Source organism: Gossypium arboreum, chromosome 12 (genome assembly GCF_025698485.1).
Source record: "Gossypium arboreum isolate Shixiya-1 chromosome 12, ASM2569848v2, whole genome shotgun sequence".
Taxonomy (NCBI): domain Eukaryota; kingdom Viridiplantae; phylum Streptophyta; class Magnoliopsida; order Malvales; family Malvaceae; genus Gossypium; species Gossypium arboreum.
The window spans coordinates 10511754-10533743 of record NC_069081.1 but is presented as its reverse complement, the minus strand read 5'-3'; the positions used below and the strand labels follow the sequence as shown (position 1 = coordinate 10533743).

The following is a 21990-nucleotide window of genomic DNA, read 5'->3' as shown; positions in this document are numbered from 1 at the left end:
AACATCATTTGGGCCGGTTGAATCTATTATAACTTTAAAGGATAATCGAGTGAACAATGTCAAAAATCTGTCAATTCATCATCATACATGCTCTTTCGAGACATGGCCAGTAAGCTCTTCATGAGCTGATAACAGTAAACTCTTCCAAGCTGAAACAATAAGCTCATACGAGCTATGGTGAGTCCGCAACAAACACAAGAGTTCGACCATTCAGTAATTCCAGTAACACGTCACTCGTATCCAATGAATTCACATAGTTCAACCAAGGCTCGGTAACAGATTCGATATATCATCAAGGCAATCATTGTAAATATACATTCATATCTCTAATAATTCAATTATATACATTCAATTCAACCATTGTAAGTATAGTAAAGTTCGATTCTAATTATACGAACTTACCTCGGATTGCTCGGATGAAAACTAGCGTTTACTCATCTACTTTTTGTTTCCCCCAATCTAATTCCGGTATTTGCTTATCTTGATCTATATGATATCAAATTAACTCATTTAATTATCATTCAACTCAATTTAGCCTAAAATATTCATTTTTGGCCAAATTACAAATTTAACCCTAAATTTTTTACTACTTTGCAATTTAGTCCGTTATACACAAAATGACAAATTTATGCAATTTACCCACACCCATGTATAGCCGAATTTCACATAATCACATAACAGCCGATATTTTTCATTTTATTCACATTTTCAACCACAACAATTCTATCTTTTGCAAGTTAATCCCTAATTCTCATTTTTGTCAAAAATCACTTTATAAAACTTGTTTAACTATTAACAACCATCAATAATCTAACAAGAACCTTCAAAATACCTAAGTATTCAAAAATGGCATATGTCAAAGTCTATAACAGTTTCAAAAATGAAGGTACGGGCTAGCTAGATTAAGTTGCAACGAGCTTAAAAATATAGAAATCATTAAAATCGAGCTAAAACCGTACCTTAATCAAGGATTGAAGTTGCCAAAACCATGGAAGCTAAAAAACCCTTATTTTTTTCTCTTTTACAATCGGTTGAAAGATGAAAAAAAAATGACACCAAATTAAGTTTTGTTTTATTATTAATAACTAAATACATAATTTACCATTATAACATTATAATTAAACTTATTATGTCATGAAATTCATGGACATGAATGTCCACTAACTTAAATTAAGGTCAAATAAAATTATAAGGACTTCCATAATAATAAACCATAGTTATTTAATTCCTTTAAATAATAGTACTCAACTTTTACGTTTTACGCGATTTAGTCCTTTTTACCGAATTAAGCATTTAAACAATAAAATTTCTTTACGAAACTTTCACATATTTTATCAATCATGCTGTAGACCTTACTAAATAACAAAATAAATAATTTTACTTCAAATTTTTGGTCCCAAAACCACTGTTACAATTTGACCTAAAAACGGGCTATTACAACACGGGCGTGTGATTGGCTGTGTGACACAAGTTAGAGAGTTACATGGGTAAGGACACGGGCTAAGGCATGACTGTGTGTCTCACATCGAATGCCCACACGGCATAAAACACGGGCGTGTGTTCCATGCTCTTAAGAAAAATTTTAAAATTTTGGGAGAAATTTCTTAAGTGTTCGGTTTAGTCCCGATTCACTTCTAAAGTATATTTTGTACCTCAAGGGCCCATCTAAGGGACAATATTAATAATTTATGATTGATTCTTAATTTGTATAATAAAGGTAATGAAATATTTGAAATTAGTCTGTAAAGTTTGGTAATGTTTCGTAACCCTATTCCGGTGACGAATAAGGGTTAGGGGTGTTACATAATATCTAGGTGTTTATTATATGATTGAATATTTAATTTATTTATTTATAAAATATTTTATCTGAAATTTTAAGAGTGTTGCAAAAAGGTCTTTATTTGATCTTAGGATGACTTTAAAGCATTTGTATGCTCGTATAAGACCCAAAAAAAATTCATGATATTGTATATTGTATTATTGATTGATTGCATAATTAATGAAGCGCAATGATTTTTTTATTGTGTATTTCTCAGTAGTTGCTCTGGTAATGAATGTGACACTCTGTTGCTCAGACCTTGGCGACTTGGTTGGGTAAGGAGTGTTGCAAAAGGGGTATTCAAAACATGGTAGTTGATGCATTATCTAAAAGAACACAAGAGGTGCATGCTCAATTGCTACAATGTATTGACAGTATTGTTTGGTCAGATATATGGATCAAGGTAATGGGCTCCTGTCTAACTTGCTCTAAGCTCCAACAACTTTGTTTGGGGGTCGAACAACAACTACACTTACATTCGAAATGTTCTTGGGATGGAAAAGCATTAAGGAGGAAGGGCGAGGTTGTGGTTGGAAATTTTGGCAGCCTTAGAAAGGATTTTTTTCAACACTTTTATGGGGGAGTAGTTAGTGGCCATTCTGGAATCCATGCCACCAAGCATAGAATGGTAGGGCTCCTTTATTAGAAGGGTTTCTCTAAGGATATCAAACAGTGGGTCAAGGAGTGTAGCACTTGCCAGAGCTGTAAGTCTGATAATGCAACTCATCTAGGACTTTTACAACCCTTACTAGTACCAGGTCGAGCTTAAGCAATAATCAATTTAGATTTTATTGAGGGCTTGCCAAATTTTAATAGGAGGGATACCATCTTAGTAGTGGTGGACAGGTTGACTAAGTATGGTCATTTTGCCTCTTTAACTTGCCCATTTTCAGCATTGACAGTAGCTTAAGCTTACTTGGACCACATTTACAAGTTACATGGTCTACCTAGTATTTTGGTGTTTGGTCGAGACAAGGTACTTGTTAGCAAATTCTGAAAGGAACTTTTCAGGAGACTTGGGACCAACCTTCACATGTCCACAACATACCATCTTGAGAAAGGTGGCCAAACAAAAGTTCTTACCTGTTGCTTGGAAAGCTAGTTGAGGTGTATAATAGGAGAGTAACCGCAGGACTGGTCCCTCTAGTTACCCCTTGCTGAATGGTGGTACAACATATCCTACCATTCAACTATTAGGACCACACCCTATAAGGTTTTGTATGGGTAGAAGCTACCCCACTATCTACTATATTTGGCTAGCAACTCTCCTATGGACACAGTGGACTATGGCCTTCAATAGAAGGAAGCAGCAAGGAAACTTATTAAGTTTCACTTGAAGAGGGCACAAGATCGAATGAAGTTATTGGTTGACCACAAAAGAATTGATAAGGTATTCCAACTTGGGATTTTGTTTATTTGAAGCTTCAAGCCTACCGTCAGCACACCTTGATGAAGCAATCTAATCAGAAACTTTCTCCATGGTATTATGGGCCATATGCAGTGGAGGCTCGGGTGGGACATGTTGCATATAAACTGAAGCTACCAGAAGGCTCCAAAATTCCTTCTACTTTCCATGTGTCTTAGCTTAAGAAAGATGTTGGAAAGGTTCCAATCCTAAGTAAGCTGCCACTGGTGGGCTCAGATGGAGTATAACTCAAGGAACTAATCCGGATACTAAACAGGAGAATAGTGCGTAAAGGGAGCCAGACAACTACTGAGGTCTTGGTCGAATGGGCGAACACCTTTCCTGAGGATGCAACATGGAAAAATTTACATACATTGCAGCAACAGTTACCACAGTTCGATCCTTGAGGGCAATGATCTTTTTGCATATGGGGGTAATTGATATGGGCTAATCACCAACGAGCAAATCAATTTGAAATTCTGTTGTGTTAGTTATGTTTCTGTATTGGTTGTTGATTAGGTCATGTGCCACATTAACAAAGAATCGACGGCGTTAGAGTCGTGGTCTAGAAGAGTTAATGAAAACAAAATACCAAAATTGGATATTTTGAAAGTATAGGTACCGTATTAGAAAAAAATCCCTAAGTATAAAGGCCTTCACGCCATTAACCCTATTTTATATTTAAAATATAATTATATATTCAAATTAAATTTTACAAATCATTAATATTAATTACTTAAAAATATTTAAAATTTATTTTTATATATAAAAAATATTAATAATGAGTTTAATAATTTATTTTTATTCTTACCAAAATATTGTATTATTAACAAGTTTAAACATTATCTAAATGCATATTTTATTTCACAACATCGTATATAAAATAAATATTTTATTTCTCAAAATAATTTTGAACAACAATACAAAACACTTAATCTTAAATCAAAATTTTCTAATGTAATGAGAAACTAACCCTATGCTAAGCTTGCTCTTTTTACAAAGGAACAAATATTTTAGGGTATTTATGTCTTTTACATTATAATAAATTTTTTAAAAAATTCATACTAATAATGAGAATAATGAAATTTAAACCTAAACTATTATAGCTTTCATTTATCACAACTTTACCATCTTAACTAAATTCATGTTTGATTTTTATTTTAATTTTTGTAAATTTGTTAATCTAGTTTTATTTAATGGTTATTTAACATCAAGGTTAGATACATTCAATATTTAATTTGAGATAATAGCATATTTGGTATTTAAACTTTGACAAATCTTTTAATGTGGTACTTGAACTTAAAAAAGTAAGTCAATTTTAATGTCTAAACTTTTAACACTATTTATCAATGTGATACTTAAGACGAATTATGTTAATTTTAAACTTGTCGAGACACGTGGTCTAATCATAGGGTGCTGCATATTTTATTTTAAATAATATATCATACGCCTAAGAATAAATAATTAAAAAAAGTTCTTTTTTCATTTTCACCTTTTATGTTTTTAATGTTGAAACTAATTATTTTTAACTAAAATAAATTTAAAAATTGAAATTAACTTTATTGTCTTGGAGAAAGCAGAAAATATGTTTCTCTACCACTTAAAAACCATATTGATTTCTTTATTCTTCTTTTAATTTTCTTTAAATTAATCATTCACATTCTTTTCATCTAATTCAAACCTTAATTTCATGAATTTTTAAAAAGTAAACAACCCTTTTGCAATAAATCAATTTAAATAGTCATTTTAAATTATTTTTTTATTAAGAACATTTCTATCACCTAACAACATCGCCAATTCTCAAGTACCAAAACCAAATTGGCAACCTCCAATTCCAAGACAACTAAACTTATTCACTCAAACTCACCAATCCATTAGAACACAAAACCCAAAAAATTAACATCACAAAACCATCACAAAGCCCAAAAAATTAACATCACAAATAAAACTCATCAATCCAAGCAGATCAAAACCAAAGCCCATTTCAAGTTTCTGGTTCTTGAGGAAGTGGTAAGGAGAAGCCACAGTCAAAATTCCATGATGTTTTAATGACCAGATTTGCAGATCAGGGCTTTAAAAGTTCTAAATATTGTGAAATTTTAACTGTGCTTTTCAACAAAGCTAACCGGAAAATTAGAAAGAAGAGAAAGAAGCGAATCTTTCTGTCAAAATTTAAGCTGGACGGTAGCATAATGGCAACGACGCCTAATTCTCTTCACGGAAGAAGGAAGACAAGAAAAAGAAGAAACAAAACAAACAAACAAAAAAAAAGTTAAATTTTTTAATTTATTTTCTTTAATATTTATAAAATACATTTTAAGGGGTATTTTATTATTTAATTAAATTAAAAAATTAAAGGGATATTTGGATCTTAGGCCCTTGTTCAATAAAAACTTTTTTACATAACTTACACGATTGGGTTACGGGCCCTGGCAAGTAAAAAATTAACATCTTCAGCCAAAGGTACCACATAGATAAACAATGTTAAAGTTCAGTACCAAAATCAATTTTTTCACAATTCAGGTACCAAATTAGAATATTTGCCAAATTTCAGTAGCAAGTATGTGATTATCGCTTTAATTTATTTCTAACTTATTCTTTTAAGAGAAGTATTTTAACGGGTGATTTGATCCTCCGTCCGGAAAAAGCCTCTTTCAAAGTAAAAACACTGCAATAGAAGCAACAGATCCCGGCTCTAAACGATAATTGGCACCAAAAGAAAGGAGCCGGAGAGATAGTTCGAATTTGGTCTTGTTTATCCTTTTCGATCGACGGAGAAAGAAATCGATGATACTTTTACAGTCCCATTCACGATTCCTTCTCCAGACTTTGCTGAATCGAATACAGAAGTACTTTTTCCTTCGTTTTCTTTTCTTTTTTCATTTCGTTTCTTTTAATCCGATAAATATAAGCTTTTATTATTTGATTTGATTTCTTTTATTTTACTTCTTTAATTACATCTTAGTTCTTGTATATATTTGATGTTTGAAAGACATGTCGGGAATTCGAGCAGAGTCAGGTCAAGGATTCCAACTACATTTCTAATTCATAGATGTGTTTTTTCATTCTTTACAACCTTCTCTATGAGTTTGATGGTTCCTCTTCCTCATCAATCTTCCATTGTTGCTTGCAGTGCGTTGCTCGTCTCATTTTTTTTTTTAACTAGTACTGTTACTTTTAAATACCTGACCTCCTACCCTACGCTTTGGTATGCCAGAGATGTATCATCTCCACTGACGATACTATCATCAAATATAGCCCTTCTTTAAAATGTTGTAGCTTAAGTTTTCCTAGAATTAGTGTTTTTCTTTTTTAAGTTTATATGTATTAATAGTAATTAACATGAAATATACAAACTCCCATTCAAAACTATAATAAATATCTAAATTAGAGTAATATGTGTACAAGATCAGTATACAGGATTGTTAACTTTTAGACTAACAATAGATCATCAAGAACAATTGGATAGGGTTAGAACTTTCAAATGCGTTTAAGCTCTAGGGTTTTTTTGTGTTTTACTGTTTAGTAATATGCAGTTTTTCTAGATTCCACTTCTCACAATCCTCAAGCCCGTAAAGAAAGTAGTGTTAACATTCTCTACTTTATATGTTAGAGGTGTGGACCAAGTTGGAACTATGCCTACTCTTTTATGCCAAGCATGCTGTCCATGTTGTGCTGTGCTTTAATATTTGTATTTCAATTATACATCCTGGTGTTGAGTGTGCAAACATTCTTATTTATTTAGGTTGTAAAAAATGAATAAATTTCAAGCTACCTGGACCTTTTCTGCTTATTGTTTACACTTTCTTTCTCAGCTTGCTGATTTCTCTCATGTCGCTTTTGCAGTCTTGAAAAGTGTATTGAACTAGACCATCACTGGGTTGAGTTTGATGATGTTCGTTACCATGTTCAGGTGATTTAGAAACTTTTTCGTTGTTACACCTATGTAAAAGAAATTGAGTGATTGTATTATGAATTATTCATGCTCATGTATTTCGTTTTGCTCTTTTGGGCTCTCTGAACTTATAGTTAAGGTACGAAAGCCACTGTAATTATATTATGCTCATGTAATTTGCAAATGATATGCAGGTGTCAATGAAGAATCCCCATATTCTACTGCTTTCATTATCATTACCTACCCCACCTCTGGAAACTGTTTTCGTTGGTGGACTTCCATTTGGAGCCATAGAAGCTATTAAAGCAGCTTATGGTGTAATTGTGCAAATTCTTGATCCTCCAAGGGATGGCTTCAATCTGACATTGAAACTGAATTTGTCCAAACTTCCTCAAGATGAAGGTGAACAAGTTCATTTTCTTAGGTCATTATGAGCTTGCACAGTTATATGACAAAGTATTGGCATCAGCATGTTGAAAATTCCTGTTCTTGATTAAAAATGACTTAAGGAACTAGTATTTGGAGTACATTAATGCGTCTAAGGTTCTTTATTATTTGATAAGAGTACATTAATGCGTCTAAGGTTCTTTATTATTTGATAAGATATTTTCTTAATTTTTCTGTGCTTAATTCTCTTGGTTTTAAGCTTGGATTTTAGTAAGTACTGTTATACCTGTAGTTGAAAGGTAGAAGATTCCTTGGTGAGAACTCATAGCTATAAGTATATATATGAACACACACCTCTTTTCCAGAACACAATAGTAGCGTTAGATTAAGAGATCGATCATATTTTGTAGCATGCTTCTACTAAGTAGCTTCCATGTCAAATAGGATGGTTCTGTGATAGTTTCAGATGCATATGCAACGTAAATCATACCCGTATAAGAAAGGGTGCTTATCATAGAAAATAATGATAATCTGACCAGTGACCAAGGGGGTCAGTGTTATAACAAATAGAATCAGCTTACTGCATTTAAAGTGTGCTCCAAAAACTGAAATTGTGTAGTGTTCTCTTATTGCTTGCACTGGCTGGGCTTATTGCCCCATCTAGTTTAGGAACAAGACAGCGGTTACAAATGAACAGCTAAAGTTGAACAAGACAGTAGTTAAAAATGAATTACAAGCATTGCTAGATTAAATTTTGAGTTATTTTATTTTATTATTATTTTAAAAAAAAAATATTTGGGCCTTTCTGTTACAAAAGGAAAGGATGGGTGTATGCCGTTCAATTTGTGGCTGGGGGAGGATAACAGAAAGTGATCTCTATCTATTATTTAGCTTGTTTTGTGGTTAATTAGGATTGAGGGCTTAAATATCCATCTTGGCTGACTTTCACTGGAAAACTCTAATGAGTTTAGCTTATACTTGTTTACTTGGTCTGCGTCATTCTTGTTCTTGTGTGACAGTTTCAACTTTTATATCCTGCAGATCAGCGACATACTCTTTTGGTAAAGATTGCATCTGTTAGAGAAGTGGTATTAGGGGCCCCTTTAAGAGTAATCCTAAAACACCTTGCTTCAAGGACTGTTGCTCCTGATATAGATCAGTTTGTTGCCCTTGTGCATCGGCCAAATGAGTCCTTCTTCCTTGTTCCTCAGGTATTGTTTCAAGTGACTAGCCTGATTTAAGTTTTAATGATGGACATAAATTTGTAAGTTCATGTTATATTTCATTCTCTTATTATCTATCCTGCAGTTTAGATTTATTTGTTATGCTTCAGATGTTCTGTCTCTCTCTTTTCTTTTATACAATTAATTGTTTGATTGTTATGGGTCGAAGGTGCAAATGTGTCTACCTTATGTATGAGTGACTACGGATGCATTCTTGTTTAACTGGGTAGAAAATTATAATTTAGCAGGCAGAGAAGGTGACTGTGGTGTTTCCAATGAGATTCAAGGACTCAATAGACACTGTTTTGGCAACCTCCTTCCTCCAGGTACGGTAAGAGGGTGCAACTATTGTATGCAGATCTTATGGTTATTTTTCTTGTTTCCCTCTCAAATTCATCTTTCAGGAATTCATGGAGTCAAGGCGTACAGCTGGGCTGAGTAATGCACCTCCGTGTTTGTGGTCTAAAACTCCACCGCTGGAACTGAAGGGAGTAACTGATGATGAATTATCAGCAAATGCAGGCTTTGTAACTTTTGGTAATATCAGAAGATTAGAGTTTTGTTTTTTCCACTTGTAGTTCTGTTGCCAATATGACAAACTCTGTTATTTGTAATAAATGCAGTTATTTTACCACGCCATGTGGAAGGCAGAAAATTGGACCGTACTGTGTGGAATTTATCAACATTTCATGCATATGTGAATTATCACGTTAAGGTTAGTTTTATTTTGTTTAACTTTCTTTGTTCCATTAGCGCTTTGAAATTTGAGAAACAATTAAGTCAAGAGCCTAATTGTTATATTTATGACTGAGAAGTTCATTTAATAGTCATTAGTCTGGGTTCTAAATTGACTTTGAAAAATTAATGTTAGTTACTTCTTATAAATAGAAGAATGTAACATTCATTTTTATTTGTATTCTTTTACTCGTACAGTTAACCCTCTCTATAACAGCTCCATTTGTTTGCCCAGATTTTGTCTGTTATAGAGTGGTGGCTGTTGAGATAATCATTGTAAGATTACCATAGAATTCATATCGTGGATTTCCATCAAATAAAGAAAGTGAGAATTATGTTCAAAAAAGAAAGAAAGTAGGAATCAAATCAACAAAATTAAAAGATGTATAACAAGTGCATGTCTTATTGCTTTTATGCATCTTTTATTTTACATTCTTTCACATGATTAATTATAAAGTTCATAAATCTAACAAGTTAAATTAATCAATACGAGTTATCAAATTAAATTAATTAATTTATCATGAGTTACTAAATTCAAGTAATCAATCTATAAGTTTATGATATGCCAAATTTATAGTAGAATATTTAATTAGGGAACTTAATAGTTTCTTGAGTTGATATCTTTAATTCCACTCATTCAATATTTTCTTCATTTAATAAAAATGATTAATAGATTTCTTCGCTTGAAGTTTAATTATTTTATTGAAATAATATTTTAGTTACGATCATTTTATTTAATAAATGATAAATAATAGTTTTTATATGAAATAACTATAAATTTACTTAAAAGTTTAGACCATATGCTGTTATAAAGAACTTATTAACAAAGAACGTACCACATAACTATGGATGTTGCTGTTATAAGTGAAAAGCTGTTATAGAGTTTTAAAATAAAACATAAAAAATCGGTTCTTTTAGGAACTTGGATGTTATAGCGAAATGTTGTTATAACAGGCTGTTGTTATAGAGAGGGCTGACTGTATATGTTTTTGTACTTTGTTATTGTCGAAAGGATATATTATAGAGTGAATGAATGATACATCCAAAGATCATTTATGTTCCATCCAAACCACCGTTATCTTCTATTGGCATTTTTTCTTTACCAATATTCCATTTGGCGAATAATATTGTCTTAGATGCAAAGGTATCACCTCTTTAGTACCTTGACAAATAGAAAGGTGATCAATCATGTGTTTATTTGTTCCATTGTTGATTGATTTGAGTGTCTGCTATAGCTGCTAGTAAACCAGTTGGATGAAGCAGTTGGGTGGTGAGGTTGCAAATATTTTTAGGTTGATATGGCTATTTGCATTTCCGAAAGCAGTAGATTTTGGAAGAATTTAAGGGGTTGCCTCTCTGCATAGGGAACCTTGGTGGTGAAGGAAGTACTATAAGGTTACATAGGCGTAGAAATGAAGAAATCTGGACAAGTACAAAGTACAACATTGGAAAGAGAGAGGTTAAGAAGACAGTTGACATGCTGTATGAAATTCTTTTTAGGGATTTTGTGTGCAATTGAACAAGGAGGGAGAATGATATATGTGTGTGTATGTTTAAAAAGGTGAGAGAAAAGAAGACACATGTTCAAATAGGTTGCAGTTAAATATGAGAGTTGAGAAAAGTGCTTGTTCCTGAGAAGGCTGTTAAAGACAGAAAATTGTTTCAAAAAGTTGTCTGATAACAAATTATTGGTGCAATTTAAAAGAAAATAGAAATCATACTTTTTGGTGGACTCAACTTAATCCTTATAATGTAACAGTTGCTTGGCTAACTGCTATGTTTGTACCAGTTCTAATCCTGTGTAAGGGACTCGTCAAGGTACAACTGATTATGTTGCTATAGTTATAGGTTGATACCAATGATCAATTTCAAACTCATATTTGCACTGGTAATAGGTGAATTTGCTGAAGATGTGCTTTCTGCTGATGAAATAGCACCTGTTGGATGAGAAACTCAAGAACTGTATGGTTTTTTGCTCTACCACTAAACCGACTTATGAATGTAAATTTTAGTACAAGCAGCAGTAGAGATGGAGTTTTAGAGAGAATATGAAGTGAGCAACTTGAGTGTCTTCACTCAGTTGTCCAAAAAGAAAGGAGAGTACATAATGATGTCAATCATGGGATTTAAGGAGGATGTCTGATATGATGCAGTCTTTAGAGAGGTTATTCCTGGCACACAATTTAACTGATATTAAAATAAATACTCATAAGATCAGCAAATTTGTAGAGGACATGGTGTTAGGCAACTGATATCAGTATAAGCACAAATTAAGTAGGATGTATGGCATGCAAGGAAATAAAGTGTAGAAAGGATTGCATGAAGGAAAAGATTGAACTCATGCCTATCGAGAACTAATTTGGAGTATATTTTTCCTATTCAGAAGATATAACTTAATAGAACATACCAAGTCAAGAGAAGGGCGGAAAGACTGAAAAGGGTAGGACTCTGTTTTAATGAAACTACTAATAGTGTGGTTTTCAATGCCCGAAAAGAAAAAGGGAACATGACTTTAAAAAGGATAATAGTATAATATAATCACCAATTTCTTTTTGTAATCTGTTATGGCTTTTTCTTATATTTCAAATTGCATAGTAACTATCTACACTACCTGGTTATATCATTTTAATGTTTTATTAACAGGAGTTAAAAGGAGCATCATGCATTTGTGCATTTTTAACGTACTGGCATAGTAGTCTTTTACTTCAGCATGCTGCATGATTAGGCACTTGTGTGATATTTGATTTATATGATTGCCATTCTGTTCCTCAGTGCTCAGAAGGGTTTATGCACAGCCGGATGCGGCGGCGTGTGGAGTCACTTATTCAGGTAGTATCATCTTTTACTTGATAATGATTGCGTCAATAGCATGTGCAGTTTGATGGTGGTTCCATAAGATCCATTTTGCTGCTAGCTTTCTTGCTAATATGTTTTTGAGAATTTTGCCTTTGACAGCATTACTGTTGGTTTGAATGTATATTTTTTCATGCAGGCTCTGAATTGTGCCAAACCAGACCAGGAGAAGACCAAGAAAACACCACAAACAAGATCTTTCAAACGTCTGGTATGTGATGTAAATGCTAAAGTAGATATTTAACAAGATGGAATTGGCTGATGCTAAATAAGAAAAGAAATACGTTTGGTTGCAGAATCTCAAGGACAGTCGAACCAATTCAAGTTCATAAATGTGCTAGCTGTTGATATGCCCTTGTCGTTCGTACCACCAAGAATAGAAGTAGGTGGACTGCCTTCTTGAGTGAAAAATAGGATGACAGTGGATGGTATGAAATTATTCTATCCGATATTTTTTTTTTTTTTTGTGAATGTGGATACTAACTTTTGAATAGGAATCCTTGAATGTTTGAGTTCGCTTTGGTTTATTTCGGATAACATTTGATATATGAATTCTCTTTTACTTATATGGATACTCAAATCCATTATCTGATTACATTATTCGAAGTTTTTCCTAATTCAAATTTAGATGAAATAATTTGGGGTGTGGAATTCGATTTCCAATATTTAATCTACTGCAGTCTTTAATAGGAAAATAAATGTTGAAGGATAGGGTAAATATTGGGTCAATGAGCCTGTTTAACAAATGATTAAAAAGAAACAATATCATAACTTTATCTGATAACAACTAAATTCCGAACAATGAGGGAAAGAAGATTTTCTTCATACGGTTGAATGAAAGATTTTAATCCAATCTATTACAACCAATAAATCGACAACCTTTGACATATTATCATTTAACCTAAAACTACATCCACTTATACTAACACAAAATTAAGACTTTTTGATCTATTTATTCTGACACACAACACTGCTCCTTGGTGCACTCAATCCTTGTCATGTTCCCAATTTTCTGGTACTGTTTCGTGACTCATTACACTGAAATTTTGAAACCAATCAGGAGAGTCTTAAAGTAATTGTAATGAGTTGTGGTCGGATATTTATGAAGATCGTGGATGTGAAAATGTGAAAAAGGATTAAATTAAAAATTTTAAAAAGTGTGATGACCAAAGTGTAAAATGACCAATTAGAGAAATAGTGGAGTGATAATGATTTATTGATATGAAGACGACATGGAAAATGTATTTCTATCGAGAGAAGCAAGTTAAGACTAAATTAAATAAAATAAAAATTACAGAGATTAAATTATAAATTCTTCATTTTTGGCCAAAAAGGATTAAAATGTAAAATTTGGATAGCATTATGGACCCCCGTGGTGTTATGTGAAGTTATAATGTGTTAAATGTCACATTTAGTAATAATAAAGTGAAGTGACATGTGAAAGGGACTAAAAGTGCGAATACATTAAAAGATATTTTAGGCCTTCCAAGAGTATTATAATGATAGTTTTAGAATTTATTTTACGTGTGTTGGGCCATAAATTTAGAAAAATTTAAAACATGGAATATTGTGGGCATTCATCTTTCTTTCCTTTTGACCATTAAATGAAAAAAAAAAAAAAAGGGGGAAAGGAATAAAATATGAAAGCATTCATCTTTCTTTCCTTTCGTTACGTCCCTCTCCATGAAGGAGAGAAAGATTTCTCTTCTCATCTCTTCCTTCTCTCTCTCTAATTCAACAAAAAATCTTCACTACCCAAGTTGTTTTCTTGTTAAAATTTTGTAGAAAATCAATTTCTAAACTTAGTTCCACCATCATTTTCATCATTAGAAGCAAGGGTTTTTAAGAGCTGGAAATAGAATGCTTGAGTAAGTGTGGAAAAGTGAAGGATAAAAAACGGGTACCTATAGTGCAAGTGATAGTGAGGAAACTTTGATTTGGTTGTAGATGACCCTTTCGACTAAGTGTATATATATGGTAAAACGAATTGTGACAAGAACCATTAGACTTGTGTGAGTAAAGATAAACAATGCGTATTGGCAGACTTGGGATGGTAAAATCCACAAATGGAAAGACTAGTGAAGCAAGCTATAACGATTTGAGTGGACTTAAAGATAATTGTTGCCCAAAAATGAACCATGTGCTTTATCGTTATAGTTGAGGGTAAGAGATTAAAGGTTAGTGCAGGAATTGTTGATACAGTGTACAATAAGAGAGGATGACAGCGAGGAACAAGAAGGAGATCAATGTTGTGCTCTAGAAGTCGATTCACCAAAATGAACAAATTGATTGAGGGGATAATTGCTCAGAGTAATTTTGGGGGCCGGAAATCAATCCTTTCTTTATTGTTATTGGGGTATTTATAGGAGAAGTTCCTTGTCTATTCGTGCGATGTGGGAAGTTTTTGTGAAGAAAGTTATCCTTGTCTAATGCATGAAGGACATATATCATGGGGCCTATTCTGTTATTCATTCAATCAATACGAGGTTGTTATACTCAGATGACCTTCGTAACCTTGAAATAGTGTTCACACTTGAAGAGCATTCGAACTTAAAAAGTGGGTGGGTGGGTGGCCATTTCTAAAAGTAGCGAACGATCAAGAGTGTAGGATGTTGATGCTTCCTTAAGCAAAGCGTGTGGTTAGGCAAGGCATAGTTTCATATGAAGTCAACAAAGCGGTCAATACTACTTCTAGTGCTAACATGTGTCTAGGTGGCGGAGGGATATAACAATAAGCCCCCTCAAGTCGAACGAGAGGTTATAAAATAGCCTTCCATGAGACATGATCTTGATCAAGTATTTGATGATGGGAAATAACTTGCCTTGCTCTCATACGCATGAGGGGAGACATACGGAAGGTAATAAAATTGTGTCAACCGCACTACCATAGGTTCTTATGGCCTAGGATTACATGGGGAGTGTAGCATTAGTATAATAATAGTAAGAGAAATCATTTGTAAAAGAATACTGATAATTGATCTTTTATTGACAGATCTGATAATATATCATACATATAACACATTACTTAAAAGGAACAATATAACAGTAGAACTAGTAGATCACAAGTAAGATTTATGGAAGGAGTTGAAATAACGACGGATATGAGAAAGGAATAAAAGATGAAAGCCTTTCTTTCCCTTTACGCCATCCCCCTTTATGGAAAAAGAGAAAGATTTATTTCTCATCTCTTCCGTCTCTCTTTCAAATTCAACAAGAAAAAAAAAATATTTCTACACTACCCATGTTGTTTTCTTGTTAATTCTTTGTAGACTAGTTCTATCATCATATTCATCATTAGAAGAAAGTGTTTTCATGAATTAGAGAGAGAAAGCTTTAGTTAGTGTGAGAAAGTTAAGAATAAGGTAAGAAAGTGCATTTTTGTCATCTTTAATATGATTATATAAGGTTACTTGTTATGATTTCTACATGAACATGATTTTTGGGTGTTATGTGTGATATGTATTATGAAGGAAAAGAAATTGATAAGTGGATGGTGAAGCTTTTGGCTAGTGAGTGTAAAGGGAATTGGTGATATTGCTCTTCTAACGGAAAGTAAGTTTTAAAGGATCCATCCTTACATTGCTTGAATTAAAATTGATTACTATTAGAGGTTAAATGGCTAAATGTTAAAATGGAATTAAATATTAATAATCAATATTAAATGAAATAGTTTAGTGCAAATGAAAATAGAAACAATTATAAGTATGCCATGATCTTGGACCAAAAATGTAGATTGTGAGTCTTATTGTATTTTAATGAGTAGTGAGTAATAAATTGATTTCAATCATGGTAAATGATAATTTTAAAAAGTTGATTAATTTGTAAAGTAAGAGTAAGTTATGATATTTAATGAACCATTATATGTTTTGGGGTAAAAATGTGAAAAGGGTATTAATACTTTGAATAATAAGAATTTGAAAAATAGAACATTTTATAGGATATAAGTGTAATGGTAAATTGCAATAATGGAATGATTTGTAGCTCGTGGAGCTTTTATGAATTCATATTAAGAAATGTTAAACTGATGTTAAATTAGCGTAATATAATTTAATTGTTTAAAAAATCTCATATTGAACATAAGAGTAAAAGAGTGTGAACTCTTAAATTAAATTGCGAATGATTATCCAATAAATGTTTATTTATGAGATGAAATGTGGATACAACCTTGAGATGTATCAAGTGGAAATGTATAAGCACAAGGGTCATGATGAATGTATGAAATGGTGCATGTGTGTAAGATTGTCTTATAAATGAAATTGATTTGTTAATTAAACTTTGGCAATAGAAACTTAGAAAAGTAGTTACGATAGCATGCTAATATGGATTAGATATAGAGTTGTGTTCATGGGCTTGGAGTTTTGTTTTGGCATGAACTTTGTTTGACCAGGAGCTTTATACTTTTTAGTGTTATGTGGAGTTCTAGGGTTATATGATGATACTGGAAGTTCTGATATGTTACCCCTTGGTCGGGCATACTATATGGACCACTGGGGCATACACCACCTCTTCAGAGGTCCTCATGATATTTATGAGTTTTGTTACATTTGGGCTTCGCACATATTACGTACACTTTCTGTTAGCCTTTGGGCCTTGCATTCATGAGCAATTTCTAAAGCTTTCGGGCTCAACGCTTCGATGCCCTCGGTGCTGTGGAGGTTAGCACTTGGTGGTCTTTGATGTTTGGATGAACATCAGTATTCAAGTTTCCTTCTACTATTATTTACTGAGGGCTGAATGTCATAAAAGAATGGAAATTCTAATAGGTTATAAAACATAACTACACATGAGATGAAATAAATTAAGGGTTAAAAATGACTTGCTATAATGCTTCCAAAACATGAGTTATCATTGAATCACTAGGCTATGTGGAATTGAGAAAATGAATAATGAATCATGTAGATTAATCTAGTTAAAGGAAATGGACTTATGAAAGGTATGAAATGAGAAAAACTATCCCCCTTGAAAAAGTTTAATTATATTGTAAATTGGTAATGAGAGAGCAAAGCCCTAATGTGGATTAACCCTTATAAGACCTCAAGGTAAGTAGAGTATCTTACTAAACATTTATTGTGGATCATGTCAGGAGATTTCATCACCTTTGCAAAACTTGAAGAGTATTGTATAAACATAAATAATTCAAAAGACAAGGCAGTGAGGCATCTAATAAAATAATTCAAAAGGCAGTGAGGCATAGGAAGATACAAACAAAAATAAATGCATTGTATATAAAGCACGGACATGCCAGGCAGTGTCGCTATGTCATATAGTACCTGTATTATGTGTCGGCGTTCGTCAATGTCATTATTTACCCTTCAATAATAAGACAAAAAATTTACAAGGTTCTGTAATCAAAATCTATCTATGTACCTTTACATAGTCGTAACGAGTTCTGCCACCACCATAACTCCGATTCTAACAACTACATCACATTTAAAAATAATATTCAGCATCTGGGCAACTTCACCGGTTTAAGGACAAAACCAGTATAATACTAGCCTGCAACAGTGCTTGCTCATGAGTTAGGAGAGAGCTTCCTATTCCTCTTTATGGCATTCTTTGTAAGTGCGTCAGATATCTCTCTTCTTCTTTTCGAGTTGCTCTTGATGGTATTCTCATTATTGTTTATGTTGTTGCAGACCATAGCTTCAGAGCACTTTCCAGCAAGTTTTAGTTTATCTTGAACAAAAACCTTCAATCTCCACAACGTTAATTCACTCTGTGCAGTCAAAACAATGGGGGATACACCTTAGCAGCTGCTTTGCAGCCTTACACGGACATAGTTATCTATATAGAAAATATGAATTATTAGACTCATTACCGGACCAAAGCAATTACCTGGGCATCTATATCAAGATCCACCTCTTGTGCTGTTGGTTGAAAGCCTGGATTGTTCTCAGCAACTATCTCTAGAGCCTTACCAAGATCTTCAGGCGACAATCGGGTGAGAGCTGTCCCAAGTTTCTTTTTCTCTTCAGTCGACATTTTTCTATATGATAGTCCATAATCAGTATTTTTAACTAAAGGTCTCAGAAGAATTAAAAATACAAACTCAAATGACAGGCATATAAACATAGACAGAAACAAGTGCAAGTAATACTTTAGAAATATTTATTTACAATGGAATTAGCCCAACCAAAATGTTATTCTGTTTATGGCCAATAACCTAAATGTGATCTTTATTTTATCAACAAATGTCAGAATCTTGGCACCTCTACCAAAAACATGATAAATGTACCATCATTTACCACGAAACGATATAAAGAAATGTGAGACCAATGGCTGGTTGAAAATGAAAGACTTGACTCTCACCATACTTTACCAAAATGCAATTAAGAACTACATACTGATTATGTGAGGATTTGGTTGAAGGTTATATAGAAGATTAACTCTCTCTCTATATATATATTTACATCTTTGTCCAAAGCAACATAAAAAGCTATAGACTAGTAATTACTATTGCAAAAAAATGGTTGTTCTCAAATTCATGAAAACAAACTACCATATGTCCATCTGATACAGCTCTCACCCTGATGCAAACCAACTGATAGTATTCATAAATTTGTGCCAAACGCACCAAACTCCAAACAATTACATATCTTTAACCATACCTGCATTTCTGAATGACAATCTGTCTGAGTTTCTCCAATTGCAAATCAACCTCACAAAGCTGAAAGAATTGACAAATCTATTTGTTCAGAGTTGATGGATGAGGATTGGTTTAAAAACAAAAAGGAAAATAAATCCAATTTATATTTCATATGCAAGAGGCTACTTATTTTACAGACTTCATTGCTCAACTCTTTGGCCATGTTAGCATGAACTGCCTCTTGTGCCAGCTTCACATCTAGCTCTGCTTTTGCTTCCTCCTCAGCCTGTCTTTTCTCCTGCAAGTAACCTCAAGCAAGTGAACTGACACAACTTGCCTGAAGCAGGATGATTCTAGAGGCTCCAGCTAAAAACACAAAAGACTACTGAAAACAAGTCTAATAAATCATCAACCATTTACCAGTTGAAGTTTATCATACACAGATAACGGCTTACCTCTTCAGCAACTTTAGGCAAAAGTTGCAGCCACTTCTCCTCAAATTTTTCCAATAAAGTTTTGGCCATTATATGGACATCATGTCTTTCATCATTGTATTTCATGGCATTCTTAAAAACCAATCTAACATCAGAATAAATTTCGCGTACATTCTTGTACCCAGTACCATCCTTAGCTTCCATCTTGCTTTTTATTGTACCAAAGTCCATAGGCTTCTGAACAATCTAAAATGCACAACCATATGATGCATCAGTTAAAGCATACATATTAAAGTATAAATAAATTAAACAATCAAAATTTAAAAAGTATGGATGAGTTAGTGGTCTATATGAGCAAGCATGTGCTTAAGAAAAAAATTTAGCACAGCAAATTTCTAAAGCACAGAAAAGAGTCTCAAATATAAAGACCAATAAAAACAGAAAATATGTCTTCTTATACATGAGAAAGCCAGTCAGAAAATATTGAAACAATCAATAAGCTTTACCTCATAATAGTCATGCAAACCAAGACCTTCAACATCAACCGGATGCATAAAGGGATGTGCCCATTTGTGCTGAGTGATCTGACAAACGGCAAGTTTAATTAAAAATTAATTAGATTGTGACTAGGAACCAGCACCGCTGTTAAAGAAAACTAATATTTAAAATGAGAAATGAGAACTAAGAGGGGGGTGGGGGATGAAGCCTTAAATTTTTATAAATAAATTTTGAAATCACCTAGATGATACTGGCAAGAAGAATGATTGCTAGAGTATAGAGTTCAGTACAAGGACAAATTTTGAGTGTGTGGATAAATGCAATAACTGTAATCCAACAAACTGGCAAAGATTTCCTCTAAAAGCAGAAAAAATATTAAGAAAAGAAAGAGCGTAGAAGAATAATGACAAAGAATCAAGCTCTAGCATAACCTGCCCACTTAAAGGGAAAAACTTCCAAGAAAACATTTGCCATGTCAACCATCTGTAATAGAAGTTTATATACCAGATAAATAAAAGCAGCAGCTAATATTCATGTAAAAGGTCCCTGATTAAAATCACTAAGGTACTATTTATGTAAAATGATCCCTCATTAAAAAACCAAGCTAATGTCTTATTAACATTCTTTGAGAATATTCTAATAAGAACTTTGTTTTCTTTGCCTAGTCTAGGTATCGAATTAATAATCTTTGATCAGAAAACACAAAAGAAAAAAAAATCAGATGAAGAAATCTATAAGAAAGAAACTAGGAGGAATGGATAGGCTTTCAAAATAGAAGGTGAAACCAGACAATATGATTGATACCTCTTTGAAGAAAATTTTAAAAAAAAAATTATGCTTACCTGACGTAAAATTGTGGCAAATTGGCGCATAAGTTCCTGCATTCTCTTCAGAGCAGCAGCTTCTCTTTGTGATGCTTCTTGCTGCTGCTTTTCAAGGCCAGTAAGCTGTTTTTCCTTGACTTTTTCCTTAAAAGCTGAAGCAGATTTGGTAATAGTCAACTCCATATTATCTGTAGTCAAGTAGAACTGCTCGACATCGTTAACTCTTTGCTCGAGCTGCAAGTTCAATATGGTTCCAATCAATAATGTAAAGATGTAAGTATATGTGCAAGCTGCAAAATGCAGGAGGACTTATTAAGTGTTTGGCAACGTTACCAGAGGGATAATATCAAGAAAAACAAAAAGCTGCTATAACTTAAATGAATAAATAAAAGTTGATCACAAATTCATGATGATGTAGTATAATATACTTCAGACAATTACAACGAAATTTGACATGCATTATGAGTTGTATTTAGGTACTAGCTCCCAGTTTTCCAATTTGAATTTAGCTTACATTAAATACCAGAATGACAAATCTAAAGAAAGAATAATAATTGAACATCTGTAGCTGTAAAGAAGCCGTGGGGTGCAAATTAGAAATTAAAAAGAACGGGAAATAATTTGGGACGGGGAGTTTACCCGACTGACAGTGGTGGAAATTTCATCAACGCATCGCCCTAAATCCTCCACCCCTGAATCAGGGCCAAAACCTTCAACCTTCACTGCTTCCATCTGTGATTCCATTTGCATGGATTGCTAGGGTTACATAAATATATACATAAAGATTCTTTTGGATATATATACATAAATATATCGAAGCAGAAAAGCCTTAAGAAAGTTTGCGGGAATAATTAGGTTAGCATAGCCTTACCCGGCCGCAGTTACAGAGGCTGAGACATGAAGATATTCTTCTGCTTCTGGTTCCAGGCAGTGTTAGACTTTAGAGAGCCCCAGAAACAAATTTTGGGCTCCTCATTTCTAATTTATCCAAAGCCCATTCAACTTCTATTTTGGACCGCTTTTATCTCATATTTTTCCCTCTTTTTTTTTTTTTTTAATCCCACTCACTACTCAATCCAAAATTTAACTTTCCCACTGTAAAATCAAAATTTGATAATTAAAAAAACTTTTTTTATTTTATTTTGTAAAATTAAATCAAAAGTAACACATCAATTACAAAGAGAGTGTTTGGTAAATAGAGTTTTGAGTTTTTTTAACTGATTTGGGCACAAATAAATAATTAGATAATCAAACTCTTTAATTGTAATGTTTGGCGAATAAAAGTTTGCAAAAATTTGTTGAGTTAAAATCTTCAAAATAAAAAAATAAAA

General features: G+C 33.0%; 2 protein-coding genes across 9 annotated transcripts; one reads left to right on the top strand and one right to left on the bottom strand.

The window, feature by feature from the left end:
• The first annotated feature begins 5825 nt into the window (after window positions 1-5825).
• On the top strand, window positions 5826-12954 carry LOC108476673 (actin-related protein 2/3 complex subunit 2A). Of its 2 annotated transcripts, none has more exons than XM_017778943.2 (10): window positions 5826-6073; window positions 7071-7137; window positions 7314-7521; window positions 8548-8717; window positions 8978-9055; window positions 9134-9266; window positions 9353-9444; window positions 12237-12293; window positions 12457-12528; window positions 12614-12954. In XM_017778943.2, exons 1-10 carry the CDS (start codon window positions 6012-6014, stop codon window positions 12647-12649), a joined length of 975 nt encoding a protein of 324 aa, XP_017634432.1. In that variant the 5' UTR covers window positions 5826-6011; the 3' UTR covers window positions 12650-12954. The 2 variants fall into 2 exon arrangements, with proteins under 2 accessions (XP_017634432.1, XP_052879577.1); XM_053023617.1 differs by having other exon boundaries at window positions 8975-9055.
• A 4562-nt stretch (window positions 12955-17516) lies between these two features.
• LOC108479964 (transcription factor GTE1) lies at window positions 17517-21666 on the bottom strand. 7 transcript variants are annotated; one of them, XR_008276069.1, is made up of 10 exons: window positions 21531-21666; window positions 21299-21391; window positions 20678-20893; window positions 19844-19921; window positions 19359-19583; window positions 19103-19201; window positions 18926-18984; window positions 18153-18303; window positions 17685-18033; window positions 17517-17587 (listed from the first exon to the last, which is right to left on the bottom strand). XR_008276069.1 is itself a non-coding variant. In XM_017782841.2 (9 exons), the coding sequence occupies exons 2-9, from the start codon at window positions 21389-21391 to the stop codon at window positions 17830-17832; spliced, it is 1125 nt and encodes a 374-aa protein (XP_017638330.1). In that variant the 5' UTR covers window positions 21531-21666; the 3' UTR covers window positions 17517-17829. The 7 variants fall into 7 exon arrangements, 4 of the variants coding, with proteins under 4 accessions (XP_017638330.1, XP_017638328.1, XP_017638329.1 ...); XR_001870535.2 differs by having other exon boundaries at window positions 17685-17736; window positions 17814-18033; window positions 21299-21606; XR_001870534.2 differs by having other exon boundaries at window positions 21299-21604.
• Window positions 21667-21990: the final 324 nt, after the last annotated feature.